The 13,030-nt window shown below is 37.0% G+C and overlaps 2 protein-coding genes across 2 annotated transcripts in view; one reads left to right on the top strand and one right to left on the bottom strand.

The window, feature by feature from the left end:
* The window catches only part of LOC131168548 (selT-like protein), a 14,609-nt gene extending 9,709 nt beyond the window's left edge, over window positions 1-4,900 (top strand). Inside the window, exons 3-4 of the mRNA XM_058128058.1 lie at window positions 3,588-3,906; window positions 4,448-4,900. Of these exons, the coding sequence (XP_057984041.1) occupies window positions 3,588-3,906; window positions 4,448-4,567 (439 nt within the window). The 3' untranslated portion in view covers window positions 4,568-4,900. The remainder of the gene's footprint in view (window positions 1-3,587; window positions 3,907-4,447) is intronic.
* Window positions 4,901-6,004: 1,104 nt separating this feature from the next.
* LOC131143469 (uncharacterized) overlaps window positions 6,005-13,030 on the bottom strand; it is a 79,813-nt gene continuing 72,787 nt past the window's right edge. The window contains exons 13-24 of the mRNA XM_058091788.1: window positions 9,496-9,623; window positions 9,095-9,389; window positions 8,752-8,990; window positions 8,549-8,673; window positions 8,326-8,443; window positions 8,103-8,158; window positions 7,871-7,964; window positions 7,591-7,777; window positions 7,446-7,517; window positions 7,261-7,373; window positions 7,110-7,172; window positions 6,005-6,580 (exon numbers count right to left, since the gene is read on the bottom strand). Of these exons, the coding sequence (XP_057947771.1) occupies window positions 6,473-6,580; window positions 7,110-7,172; window positions 7,261-7,373; window positions 7,446-7,517; window positions 7,591-7,777; window positions 7,871-7,964; window positions 8,103-8,158; window positions 8,326-8,443; window positions 8,549-8,673; window positions 8,752-8,990; window positions 9,095-9,389; window positions 9,496-9,623 (1,598 nt within the window). The 3' untranslated portion in view covers window positions 6,005-6,472. The remainder of the gene's footprint in view (window positions 6,581-7,109; window positions 7,173-7,260; window positions 7,374-7,445; window positions 7,518-7,590; window positions 7,778-7,870; window positions 7,965-8,102; window positions 8,159-8,325; window positions 8,444-8,548; window positions 8,674-8,751; window positions 8,991-9,094; window positions 9,390-9,495; window positions 9,624-13,030) is intronic.

Here is a 13,030-nt window from a genome sequence, read left to right as displayed (position 1 = left end):
TATGGTGAACATTAATTATTGATGGAATCCACGTACCGGTATTGGGATTGATGATACTTCCTTGAGGAAGCTTATAAATTTTGATTTTGTCAAACCCTGCTGGTGGATTTTGAATCCAGCACATCAAATAAGTTAAGTGGAAGGTCTCAGGGAATTAATATGTTAATTAATTAAATTGTCAATAATTTAATTTAATATGCAGGTATTTGTAATCTTTACGGAGGGAGATAAATAAGCATTTAATAAGCTCGAAATTTAATTTTGAATATGACAGGGAGTGCAATTATAATTCTTTAGTGGTATGAATTATAATTAATATAATTTAGGATGAATTCGGTTCGGATTAGGAATTCTTAATTCCGTGGGAAACCCTAGTCATATTTGCCCAGAGGTCCTTACTGTAGCCTATATACACACGCTCCATTCAGAAGTTTGGAGACAAAAAACTCTCACATAGGCAGAAGTTTTCGTGAGAGAAGAAAATCCTAGCAGCCGCTTACGAGCCCACTCTATCAGGAGCAAGGCGTGTTCAAGGAATACTGTAGAAGATTCCTGGTTGTCTTCAAGAGCTTGTTTTCGTACTTGAAGATTCGGGATCAAACTAGACAGATCTCGCAGGTATAATCCTAATCATGTAATTAGAGATATATGATCTGATTATTTTTTTTTTTTTGTTATCTGTATGCACTACAAGCGGATCTTAGGGCTATTCCGCAAGTCCCTTCAGGTTGTGCTTATAGGATCAACACCAATAACTCGTTGCAAACTAGGAGACCTTAAAAGGCTCTCGCTCCAAATGTATGTGTGCTTTGTTTTAACTGCTCAAAAATTGGTCCTACGTCTTTTCATGCATTGTGATTTTGCCTGGAGGGTGTGAAACAAGTTATTTAAGTATTTTGGAGAATGTTGGGTTTGTCTAGAGATAATGGAGAAGCTTTTGGCAATTCAATTTGCCAAGTTTTGTAGGAAAAAGGAAGGCAAAGTGTTATGGAAATATGCTTTCTTTGCATTATTTTGAGGCCTGTGGATGGAACAAAACTCGCAGAGTTTCTCAAGGAAGAAGCTGTCATTTATGTTGGTTGGGAGAAGATTCACTAGTTGGCTTCTGATTTTTCTATATTGTTTTTCGTGCTTTTCGGTTTTAACCTTTTTGCTTTTTCTAGGGTAACCCAGAGTGTGGAAAGGAGATGTCTTATTCTCTTGTTTGTACATTCTTAATCTATCAATGAATTTTTTTTGTTATAAAAAAGTGTATGCTACAAAGCTCTCCTATCCTTTCTCTTGCCAATCCTCTAAACATAAAGTACAAAAAGCCTTCAAATTTCATAAGATTCCCCAAATGAACATGAAAAGATTCAAGTAAATTTGTTCAATAGAGCGAACTCATTAATCTCTCTCGCATTAAGATTTCTCTGAAATGGATGTTCAAAGAATGCCCATCCTCTTGCAAAAGAAGAAAAATAGAAATTGAGGTGTCATGAAGATTTGATGACCGAAAAAGACAAGGATAAGCAAGAGCCAAAGGAATTCAACACCACACCCCCCCCCCCCCCCGCGCCGCGCCCACCCGAAGGTCCTCCCAAAAACAAATTTGCTCCCCATCACCCACCAAATATTGGACTTTAGGAAGAAAATGATGATAAATCTGAGACAGAGACTTCCAAGGACTTGAATAAATATTAACTCCCACTTTAGCATCCCACTGATTTTGTAGTACCAAATTTACTGCAAATTACCTAATGCCAAATAGAATTTGGTTCTAAAGGAAAGTGCTATAGCCATTTCTCCACCAAAGAAATGTTTTTAGAAACCAAATTACCACAACCCAAGCCTCCCCTCCCATTTAGTCTTCCAACAAAAAAAGATGATCTCTACTACCCTCGCTACCACTCAACCACAAGAAATCCCTCGTAACTTCTCAAGCCTCTCTACCATTCCCTCATGAACTCTAAAAAGAGAGAGATAATACGAAGAGATGGAGATAGAAAAGTGTGGATTGGAGTAATACAAGCCCCTAAAGTGAAGAACACTCTTTTCCACCCATCCAATCTCCTAACCACTCTCTCAAAGACTAGGTCCCAGAAAGAATCAGCATTGACATTACCACACAAGGACACACCTAAATAGGTATTAGGCTAAGTTAAAAGGCATAAGTGACTTGATCTCTGAAAAATCTTCTTAGGGACCGTAGCCATTAAGAACTTTGCCAAGACGATGGCAGTAGTTATCTTGATATTCATTTGGGAAGTGTGTTGTTCAAAAAATTCTCACAGTATTTGAATCTATCTATGCCTTTGTTGTAAGTATTATCTAGGATTCTAACCCCTTTTTTTAATGAGCTTGATATACATAGTTCCATAGTTTTAAATCGCGGTAGTGGGTAGCATAATGTAAAGGTAACAGGTGTAATGGGGAAGTGGGTGTAATGACTGTAAATTTTTTTGAACCACGCACAACCTTGTGCATATTAGCGTACTTGCATGTTTTAAGCTTTTAGCCCTTCTTAGAAGGAGTTTTAGTGTATTTTGGATCTTTTAGTTCGTGTAACTAAGTTATTTGCTAAGGGCAACAAGTTTACATTTGTTTTAAACCACCATTGATAGAAAAATTACGTGTGTGTGCGAATTTATACTTCTCATTGTTCTTATCTGTAATAAATTCTTATGTGTGCCAAATTAATTAATAAAACAAAATACAACACTCCATTAATCTATTAGACACATAATGCATACGAATAATACAAATATAAAATAGCTAGAAAAGAAAGAAGGTTGAAGTTGAAAAATATAGAACATAAATATCACATTACTAATATTATCAAAAATGAAATATTTTCCTGACAAGTTAGTATTTCCAAATTGTTAATTAATGCATCTATTGTGAGTATTTAAAGAAATATTAAATTTTGTATCATTGTCATTCTCATTATAATCTTTTCCCCTTTTTGCCACTAGGTATATTGAGAACGATATATGAAAGAGAGGGAAAAAGTGAAAAAAAAAAAGTAAAAGATAAAATAATTTTTTGGTGTAACAGTCATGTAGCGGTTATGTAATGGCCATAGCAGCCTTTACGTAACGGTCGCGGTCCGTAACGGCTGCTATGGCTGTGATTTTTTTTCCCACTAATTTTGCGGTGTGTAACGGTATTGGTAACCCAAAAAACCGTTACATAACAGTGTTACGTAACGGTCGCGGCCTTTATTTAAAACCATGCATAGTTCGACTAACCATAAGTACAGAATAAGATGCATAGCGAATAGGTATCCTTCACTTTTTAAACAAATGATAACCATCTGCTCATGGTGATAATTGCTAAATAGCTTCTTGTGATTTGTGTAGCCTCCAGATGTTGATTTTATTATATTTATTTATTTACTTTTTGTGTGGTGGTTCTGCGTAGTTTGTTGTTTTGTCATGTACATTTTTCCCAAAAATGTAAAACGTGAATCAGTTTTTATGACTCATGTTGTACTGATCAGTGAATAGCTGCATTTTCATGTTATCACAAGATTCTTAAGGTAATTAACTGAGAAAAAGAATGAGATTTGTTTTATCTATAATGACACATCTTCTATGTTTTGGCAGAGGAAATGCAGTAACAATGAAAAATATGCTGGAAACTTCATTTCCTGGAATTAATGTTATTCTTGCAAATTACCCACCTCCACTTCCAAAACGCGTATTGAGCAGAGTGGCTACAATTGCTCAAGTAGCAATTTTTGGAATTGTAATGGCAGGTGAACAAATTTTCCCCATGATAAGAATTATGACACCACCTCCTTGGTACTACTCATTGCGTGCAAATAGATTTGGAACCATTTCAACAACTTGGCTTCTTGGAAATGTAATTCAATCCTTCCTCCAAAGTTCTGGTGCTTTTGAAGTATACTGCAATAGTGACTTGGTAACAGCCTTTTCTCTTTATGCTACTCTCAACTTGTTTTAGTTCATTAAAATATATATTGTAATGGTGTTCCCCATGATAAAGACTATTTGATGTTGTTTGGGCCAAAACTTAAATTTTTCCAGAGAACTGTGAAACCTCTCAGTAAGAGTACAAGAGGCGTGCTTTTTACTGCATGAGAACACTTCTAATTGTAATTGGAACAGTTTAATAAGACCAGACATATTGGAAGGTAATTATTGATCAAAATGAGTAGTCTATAATGAACTAGAAGACTAGAATACCATTGACAAGCATTGTTTCATGTCCTAGCAATGTCATTCCATTCTTAGTGACTCCTTATGGATCAAGTAGCTGGTTCGGAGTTAATTCTCCTTAACTGTCAACTTCTGTCATGCTTTTATTTCTGCAGCCTCCTATGTTTATGTTTTTATAGACGTCTTAGATTTAAAATGCTATTTTATGGTGGCCATGCTGGATCATCTTCTTATTTCTCTTTCCAAGAGAACTGTTTTTGATGGGTTTCTCTTGCACATTGTAGGTTTTCTCCAAGCTTAGGGAGCAAAGGTTCCCTGGTGAAATTGAGTTGAAGGATATTATTGGGAAAAGGCTCATTAGCTCAAGCATTGTGAATGGCCCTGCAGAAAATCTCTGGTCGTAATGCCTTTTGAGAACTACCACTAATTTAATTGGAGGTGCCAATGAGATAAACAGAGAACTTGCTGCCAAGTTGTAGAATTGAAGAATTGAGCGGCAGTGTTACTCAACGAAACAGATTGCACCAATTAGATGCACCGAATAGTTCTAACATTCTCTACATCTATGTCAGTTATATTGAGCAAAAAGAAAAAGGAAAACATCTGCCTAACCGTAGAGGCAAGGCATTTCACTGCAGATTAGTAATTCTTTTTTGTACCGCTGGAGATTTGTATTATGACCTTTTTCATATCATTCTTCTGTGACAAACTCCTTAGGTTATGTTTGATCTGTCAAATGTATATTTTCAAGAATAGGTTAATTACTAAAGCAAATAATAAAGTAAAACATTTTATAAATTAATAACATGGAATGAACAAGAAATAGTCAATTGCAAAATTACCATGGAAATATTCATTTACCATCCTTTCTAAGTTATATATTTTATCTTATTTTAAAAATTAGCTATTCCATAAATCAAACATAATGTTATAATTTTTAACTTTGTATTCTTTTTTCCCCTTAGTTGGGGCTGATTTTACTCAAAAAGGGGGTAGTTATTTTATTGCAATACTGGAAAGGGCTGCATTGATTTCAACAATGGGTTGGCCGGGAAGGTTTATCATCGGCTGAGGTTTGTCCTAGGGGTGAGTATAATTCGGAAAAACTCGAATTAACTGATTGAAATTGGTTGGTTCAATTAAGCTTCACCAAAATTTGGTGAATCGGTTTTCGGTTCGGTGAATGAAAAATATAAATTTAGTTAATCGATTAATCGATTTAATAATTAATTTAATTTAAAATATGAATTAATATATACTAAATAATTAAGCTTCACCCAAATTCTGTTTTTATTAATTAGTTTTAAATAATTTCAATTAAATTTAGTTAACCGAATTACTCAAACAAGTAATTTGATCGGACGAAATTCAGTTAATACCTCTCTTTCGATTGATTTAGTTAATGAAAATGATTAATCGAAATTTTCGATTAATTCAATTAACTAATCGAATTTCACCAAATCTACCGTTTGCTCATCCCTAGTTTGTCCTCCGATGACCCTAATAAGTTGATGTAGTCAATAACCCTGTGTAAGTTGATACACGCCCCCATCCTTAAGTTAGGGTGGTAGGAAAAGAAGAGAGGATAGAACCAGTACACGATGTAAATCAATTATACTGAATTATTAATCATATGAAGTACATCACCATGAACGGAAAACAAGAATCGGACCCATGTCTTTTCCTTGACAAAGATATTTTACCATTTGATCGTATCTGCATTTTTTATTTAAACAAAAAAATAAATAAATTATTATATTTTTATAAATTGCAAATGTAAAAAGCTTTTGCCTGTGCTGCTCGTTATCTTAATTGGGGTCAAAAGATTGGAGTGACTGAAATATTTGGAAACTCAAATCTTTATGAACACAATAATTGCAAGTTACTAACCTTCTTGAACAGTGATTATACAGCATATATTAGCACTGGGGGGGGGGGGGGGGGGGAGATCATATTTCACAGATACTGAGTAAAGAATAAATCATTTGAACATCTTGATGACCTCAATGACGCCGGCAAGCTTTAATGACTCCATGTACACAATCAAATGGTCAAAATTGCAGCCGCCACTGCCCCAATTCCCAATTCCAAGTCGTTTCATCCAATTCTCAAGCTAGCATCAAAGCCATATCAGAAGCAACCTGAAACAGATCCTCTTTTACTTTACAGGCGTTGTCAAGGCACAGAAGTATCATTACTGACCATCCACGTACGTCCAAGGAATCAACCCAGACTTCCAACAGGCAGATCACTGAAAAAAAAAAAAAATGGAAGAACCAAAGCTCGGGCAAACTACGCCAAATATTTCTTCATATCTTCCACCATTTCCGACCTTCCATAGTCTTGACAAGCTCATTTGCCAGTGACGCAAAGTCTTCAGCTCCACTCTTCAACTCCTCAGTACGCCTGCTAATCCTCTGGGATTCAAGGCAGAAAAAGAACAAAGTTAGTTTAGGGATCATTTACAGGGATATGCTCGTTGAAAATGCATCATATATTTGATAATTTGATTAATAACAGGTATCTCCATCATTCAAAGCACATTGAAGTGAGACAAATAAAACTGCGTCATATTAATATGAGATAAATAAAATTATAAATAGATGGTAACAATAATGATTAAGCATTCATTGGATGCTTGGCATTTCTTTATTCCCTTCCAGTTTATTTCCTCCCTAAGAAGATGCATTGTGCCCTTTTTGTACTCAATTTCTCTCAGCATATTTTTGTCCCCACAAGAAAAAGGGAATAAAATGATTTCCAAAGTTATAACCATTATAACATGCCTGACAGCTCTCTCTCTAAAAAGAATCAAGGGCTCATTCTCTGTCTCTTCATATTTTGTCCAGTTTTTTCTCATCCCTTTCTAGGAACCAAAAGCGTCGTGTAAAATTCTATAAATAACTAATGACAAATGAGTTTTAGGGCAAACGAGGGATATCCTACCTCCAGTTTTTCTTGCCGCTGTGCAAGCTTGTCTCTTGCATGTGCTGCCACTGAAGAGGCATCCTGGAAACAGTTGCGAGGTCAGGCATAATAAAGAATTTTTAACTTCTGAGAAGAAAGAAATTTTTAGACAGCCGCCCAGTGCAATTACCCCAGCCTTTCTATATGTAGCAATAATTTCTTCAGGAGTCCTGAGTCTGGGTTTTGTGTCAGCAGACTCAGCACTGCCACCTTGAAATAATCTCTCTCTTTCAGATCCTTTTTCTGTGGTGAAGAGCAAACATGGTTTATTAATCTATACAAGTCAAAACACACATTAATCTATATCTGGTTTACCTCTCTTGTTATCCTTCACACTAAGACACGAAGTTGATGCTGTGGATGTAGGTTCATCTATTTCAATGTCATCTGTATCAAAATGTAAAAATGAATGAAAGAGGAATAAACAACGATAAAAAGAGCACAGAGATAGAGACAAAACCTATATTAAGGTCTGTGGTTTCCTGAATACTTGTGCTCGATTCAGGTAGATCTGAGAATGGGGTAGTTGAAAATATGCCGTCTAAATGTGTAAAACAGGAATTACTAGTTGTGGTAAGATCAGCAGTATGGATCACCTTTCTCCCCTTAATGCCCTTAACAATACCATCTAGAATCCCCGGAGCACCCTGTTGCATCAAAGATAAACTACAGGAGTTGGAAAACCATATATTATTTTTAAAATATATGATGTGCACAAAACCATAATCATTTCCTTGAACCTGTTTTTTCTTCTGGTTTACAGAGACACTAATGGCAGCATCTGCAGCAGCTGCAACAACTTTATCATGAAGACAAGGCAAAGATTCCATAATCCTAGAACAATCACAATACTTATTTTAGGATTTACCTAAATTTTAGCATGCATTTTCATGGTTGAATTTGCAATTTTATCACTATTGATTGAAAAACATCAATGCAAATCTTCTTAGGAAAATAAATAAAATGGAATACCTGGAATCATTTCCACCAGCCAATAGAGAAATGAGAGCCACTTCACACCCATTTACCTAGAAAACACTAACTATTAGAAAGGTATGATCAAATGAATTGTCACAAATATAGCCAAAACATGTTCAACTAATATTAATGGAGAAATTTTGATTGAGAATATAGACAAAACAAACTATGTCATAAAACAATTTACTTCCAATGAATTTTGAGAACAAAACAATACCAACATAATCTGCCCATTATCATCAGAACTAATCGTCTTGTCCATGTTTGCCTTGAAATTCCACCTTAAAATTGACATTAGTGAGCTTTCTCTCACCAACTCAAAACGTGGCAAAGATCTGTCCAGGGGAGGCATCCCCAAAAACAACCATTCAACAAATTAAAATTTAGATTTATAAGCTATCATGCTCAAAGGAGAGCACAAAAAGGAAGAAACACTATACCGAATTTCAATATCCCCATTCTGATAGAGCAATACCAGCCCCCAGTCTTTCTCATCTTTCTTAAATGTACTTGTCCAACAGCACGCCTTTGCAAGTTTTAATTTGTGAACAGGTTTGCTTTGTCCCTAACAAAATCTTGTTACCTTAGCTTGCATACAGGATGACAATGCTCTTTCATTTGAAAGCAAAGAAGCCAAAAATACCTGAATCGCAGATTTTGTATGGTAAACGTGAAAAGAATCTTCAAAGCAAAGCAAGACAAAAGAATCCAGCAATATTTCCCCCAAATACCCAGCTTCTGAAGAGGAGTATGGTTCGCTCTTATGTGACTTCATTCCAAACTGATTATTCTCTTGCGAGTGCTCGCTCTTGGCCACATTATCCTTGGATGACTGCTCTGGCTGCTTTCCACTGAATAGTCCAAATAGTGGGGCACTGCCTTCTTACGTATCAAAAAAAGAAAAAAAAAATTGAAAATTCTATTAATCATACATGTAAGCAAACATAAAAATATATGATTCTTCCTTGGATGATCACTGCACTTGCCTATAACATGCATGGAAATTGCAGCGGACTTCCTTTTCAAGCGTGATGACCAACAGCTAATCATCTTACCAGTACCAACATCAACGATGGTAACATTTGCATCCTTGGTCAAGATGAACATTAATTCCTCCACAGGATTGCCTGAAATGTCTGATCCCGAGGACATAGAGCCTTTTACAATGATATGACTATTTTTAAATGTTTTCCACGTCATTGAAAGAACTGGGGAGCTAGATCCGGACACTGAATCTATTGAGTATAAAACTGAAAATGAACTCATATTAAGCACAACAACCTGAAACCAAAGGATACAAATTGAGGATCTGTATTACTGAAGTCAGCTAAAATCACTAGCCAAAATACACAAATGTGAGGTTTGTAACAATCAAATAGATGCTCACACGACCACATCCATATCCCACAGCTAGTTTGGCTCCAGAATTTGCAAACGATAGAGAGTGAACTGGCGAATTGAGAAGATGAAAAACAGCTCTGCAGTGAAATACTTCTTCTTGAGGCGAATGATGAACTGTTAAAACAAGTTGAACCACATTAACTCAAGAGAACTAAACACTAACAATGAAAGGAAAGCAGGATGTTTTTGCTAATTTTTTTAGATGCAATCAACTGCTATAATCAATAAGCAGGAAGCTTGCTTGCTATTTGTGGACACTGTATTAGTCAGTTCTCTCACAAGAAAATCAGCAGTCTGAGTCTGATGTTGGACGAGGTGCCAGTCATTGGATGGACAGACGTAACCCTCTTTGGAGGCTGGTTCCAAAGAGTACAGTCAAGCATTTGTTGGGACCTAAACCCAAAAACCTAGAGTGGTTTTCTCCCCAATGACACAGTAATTCATTGCCCATGCCAGAGCTTCACCTCTCAAAAACCTAGAGTAATTTTCTTACGGATGGTACAGTGGTTCATTACCCATGCCAAAGGATTATCCCCCTAAAAACCTAGAGTGGTTTTCTCACCAATGATACAGTGGTTCATTGCCCCTATTAGAGGTTCACCCCTCAAAAACCTAGAGTGGTTTTCTTACCGATGATACCGTGGTTCATTGTCCATACCAAAGGATTATTCCCCCGGAAACCTAGAGTGGTTTTCTCACCAATGGCATAGTGGCTCACTGCCCACGTCAAAGGTTCACCCCTCGAAGACCTAGAGTGATTTTCTTATTAATGGTACAATGGTTCATTGCCCATGCCAAAGGATTATCCCCCCGAAAACCTAGAGTGGTTTTCTCACCAATGACATAGTGGTTTGCTGCCCATTTTAGAGATTCATCCCTCGAAAACCTTGAATGGTTTTCTTACTTATGGTACAGTGGTTCATTGCCTATGTCAAAGGATTATCTCCTTGAAAACCTAGAGTGGTTTTCTCACCAATGGCATAGTGGTTTGCTGCCCATTTTAGAGATTCATCCCTCGAAAACCTTGAATGGTTTTCTTACTTATAGTACACAGTGGTTCATTGCCTATGTCAAAGGATTACCCCCTTGAAAACCTAGAGTGATTTTCTCACCAATGACACAATAATCAGTTGTCAATATCAAAGGTCCACCCCTCAAAAACCTAGAGTGGTTTTCTTACCAACAATACAGTGGTTCATTGCCTATGCCAAAGAATTATCCCCCTGAAAACTTAAAGTTGTTTTCTCACCAATAACATAGTGATTCGTTGCTCATGTTAGAGGTTCAACCCTCGAAAACCTAAAGTGATTTTCTTATTGATGGCACAGTGGTTTGTTGCCCATGCCAAAAATTATCCCCCTATAAACCTAGAGTGGTTTTCTCACCAATGACCAATTGTTCGTTGCCTATGCCAAAGATTCACCCCTTGAAAATCCTAGAGTGGTATCTTTCCAATTGTACAATGGTTTGTTGCCTATGCCAAAAGAATATCCCTTCAAAAACCTAGAGTAGTTTTCTCACCAATGACACAATGGTTCGTTGCCCATATCAAAGGTTTGCTGCTTGAAAACTTAAAAGTGGTTTCCTCATCAATGGTACAAAGGTTAGTTACCCATGCAAAAGGTTAATCCCCCGAAAATCTAGAGTGGTTTTCTCACCAATGACACAGTAGTTCATTGCCAATTGCCCCTGTTAAAGGTTCACACCTTGAAAACCGACAGTGGTTTTCTTACTGATGGTGTAGTGGTTCGTTGCCCATGTCAAAGGTTTATTCCTTGAAAACCTAGAGTGGTTTTCTCACCAATGACATAACAGTTCGTTGCCCATGTCAAAGACTCGCTATCTTTCAGTGTCTATCAAGGATACAGTGGTAAGTTTACCAAGATATTTGATAGGATTTCTCAAAAATAAATCAATCCTTCTAAATTCATGACACAGCAATGTGTTATTCACATCTTTGGAAATCCATGTACTGCCATTAATACCTGCATGCTCAGCTGGGTCTCTTCTATCCTTTGGGTTTCGACATTCTCGAAAATAAATCATGCTCAGCTGGGTCTCGACTCTCTTCTACCCTTTGGGTTTTGACATGTCATTATCTCCGTCCAAAATTAGGGTTTGAATCTTTATATGTTCATTGCATAGAACAGGATCCTAACCATCTATGGCAGTAAACACATAAAGAGAGGCAATTGTAGACACCTAATTTTGTCCAAATTGAAATTAATTAAAGAATAGGAGAATCCAATTGAAATTTCCCTCCCCTTTATCTAAGCCTTTCCATAAATTTCAAACTTGAACCTTCAATTGCACTTTTAAGGGAGCCTTAATTGAGTTACTTGAGGAGTTATCCCAAATAAAGATAAACTCCTATCCTTGATAGAACTTTCTCTTGTTGCCAAAAGTCCCATTTAGGACAAGGAAGGGGTTTCCTTGCTCCGAAAGGGCATTTTTGGAATTGGAAGATTAAGGAAAGCTGCCTTGCTTCTCCACAAATAAGAAGCTATGGCTCTTACAAGAAGGGGGGGGGGGGGGGGGGAGTTAAGAACATACTTGCAACACACAAAATGGGATTGAAGTCTATGTTCATTCCAAGAGAGATTCCAAAAAAGAGAGCAAGAGAGAAAGAAGAAGAGAAATAGAGCAAAAGAGAAAGAAAAAGAGCAAGAGAAGAGAGGAGGAAGGAAAGAGAAAGAAGAAGAACCGTAGGCAGCCAAGAACCTTCGGGCAAAGTGCTTCATGCAAGAATCAATAGAAGATAAAGGGGTCTTCCAAGCTTTGATCTTTCAAGCTTGAAGGACAAACAAGGTATGACTTTTTTGTTAAAAGGCACCTTCAAAATATGCTTGTGTCATGACACTTTCTTGAAAATATGTGTGTAGGGGGTTCCACATGAGTATTGATGCTATTATTATTTCAAAATTGCACCATGACATGAACCTGAGGATCGGGGTTAGCTTTTTAAATCTTTGAGTTTAAAGGTTGTATTTTTACCTTCATCACATACATAAAGTTAAGTTTGTTTTCAGAAGGGCTATGTGGATCAAATCCATTGTTTTCTTGTCTCATGTGTGTCATGTGTGTAACTTCGGCTTAGCTGGAATTTATGTGAGGTTTAAAGGAGTAGCCAGAGAGGAGTTTTTGCGAGGTTATACGGTTGAGGTCTCTCTCTGTCAGACAGAATAGGGTTTGAGTGTTTTCTTGGCATGCTTCCTGAATTGACTGCGGGGTTGAAACAGGTCAAGGGTGGTTGAGACAAGCTCAAACAGCCAAGAAACAGTCGTCGTCGCCATTATCACTGTACGGCAGGCCTTGATGGAAGGAGGTTGTTCCAAGGCTTTTCAGGATGAAGAGAAGTCTTTGAGGTGATCTAAGAGTCTTGGGGAGGTGAACGACACCAAGAACCACGAGTTTCAAGTGGTAAAATGACCGGAGAGAAGAAAGGTTAAGGGCTAACTCGTCGGAACCTGCCCAGAGAAGACAATATGTAAGGGACAGTGTGTGCCTCTACATAACTAAGT

The sequence above is a fragment of the Malania oleifera genome, chromosome 11 (assembly GCF_029873635.1).
Source record: "Malania oleifera isolate guangnan ecotype guangnan chromosome 11, ASM2987363v1, whole genome shotgun sequence".
Lineage (NCBI taxonomy): Eukaryota > Viridiplantae > Streptophyta > Magnoliopsida > Santalales > Ximeniaceae > Malania > Malania oleifera.
The sequence above is the reverse complement of the archived record's forward strand: the minus strand, read 5'-3'. Positions and strand labels throughout refer to the sequence as shown.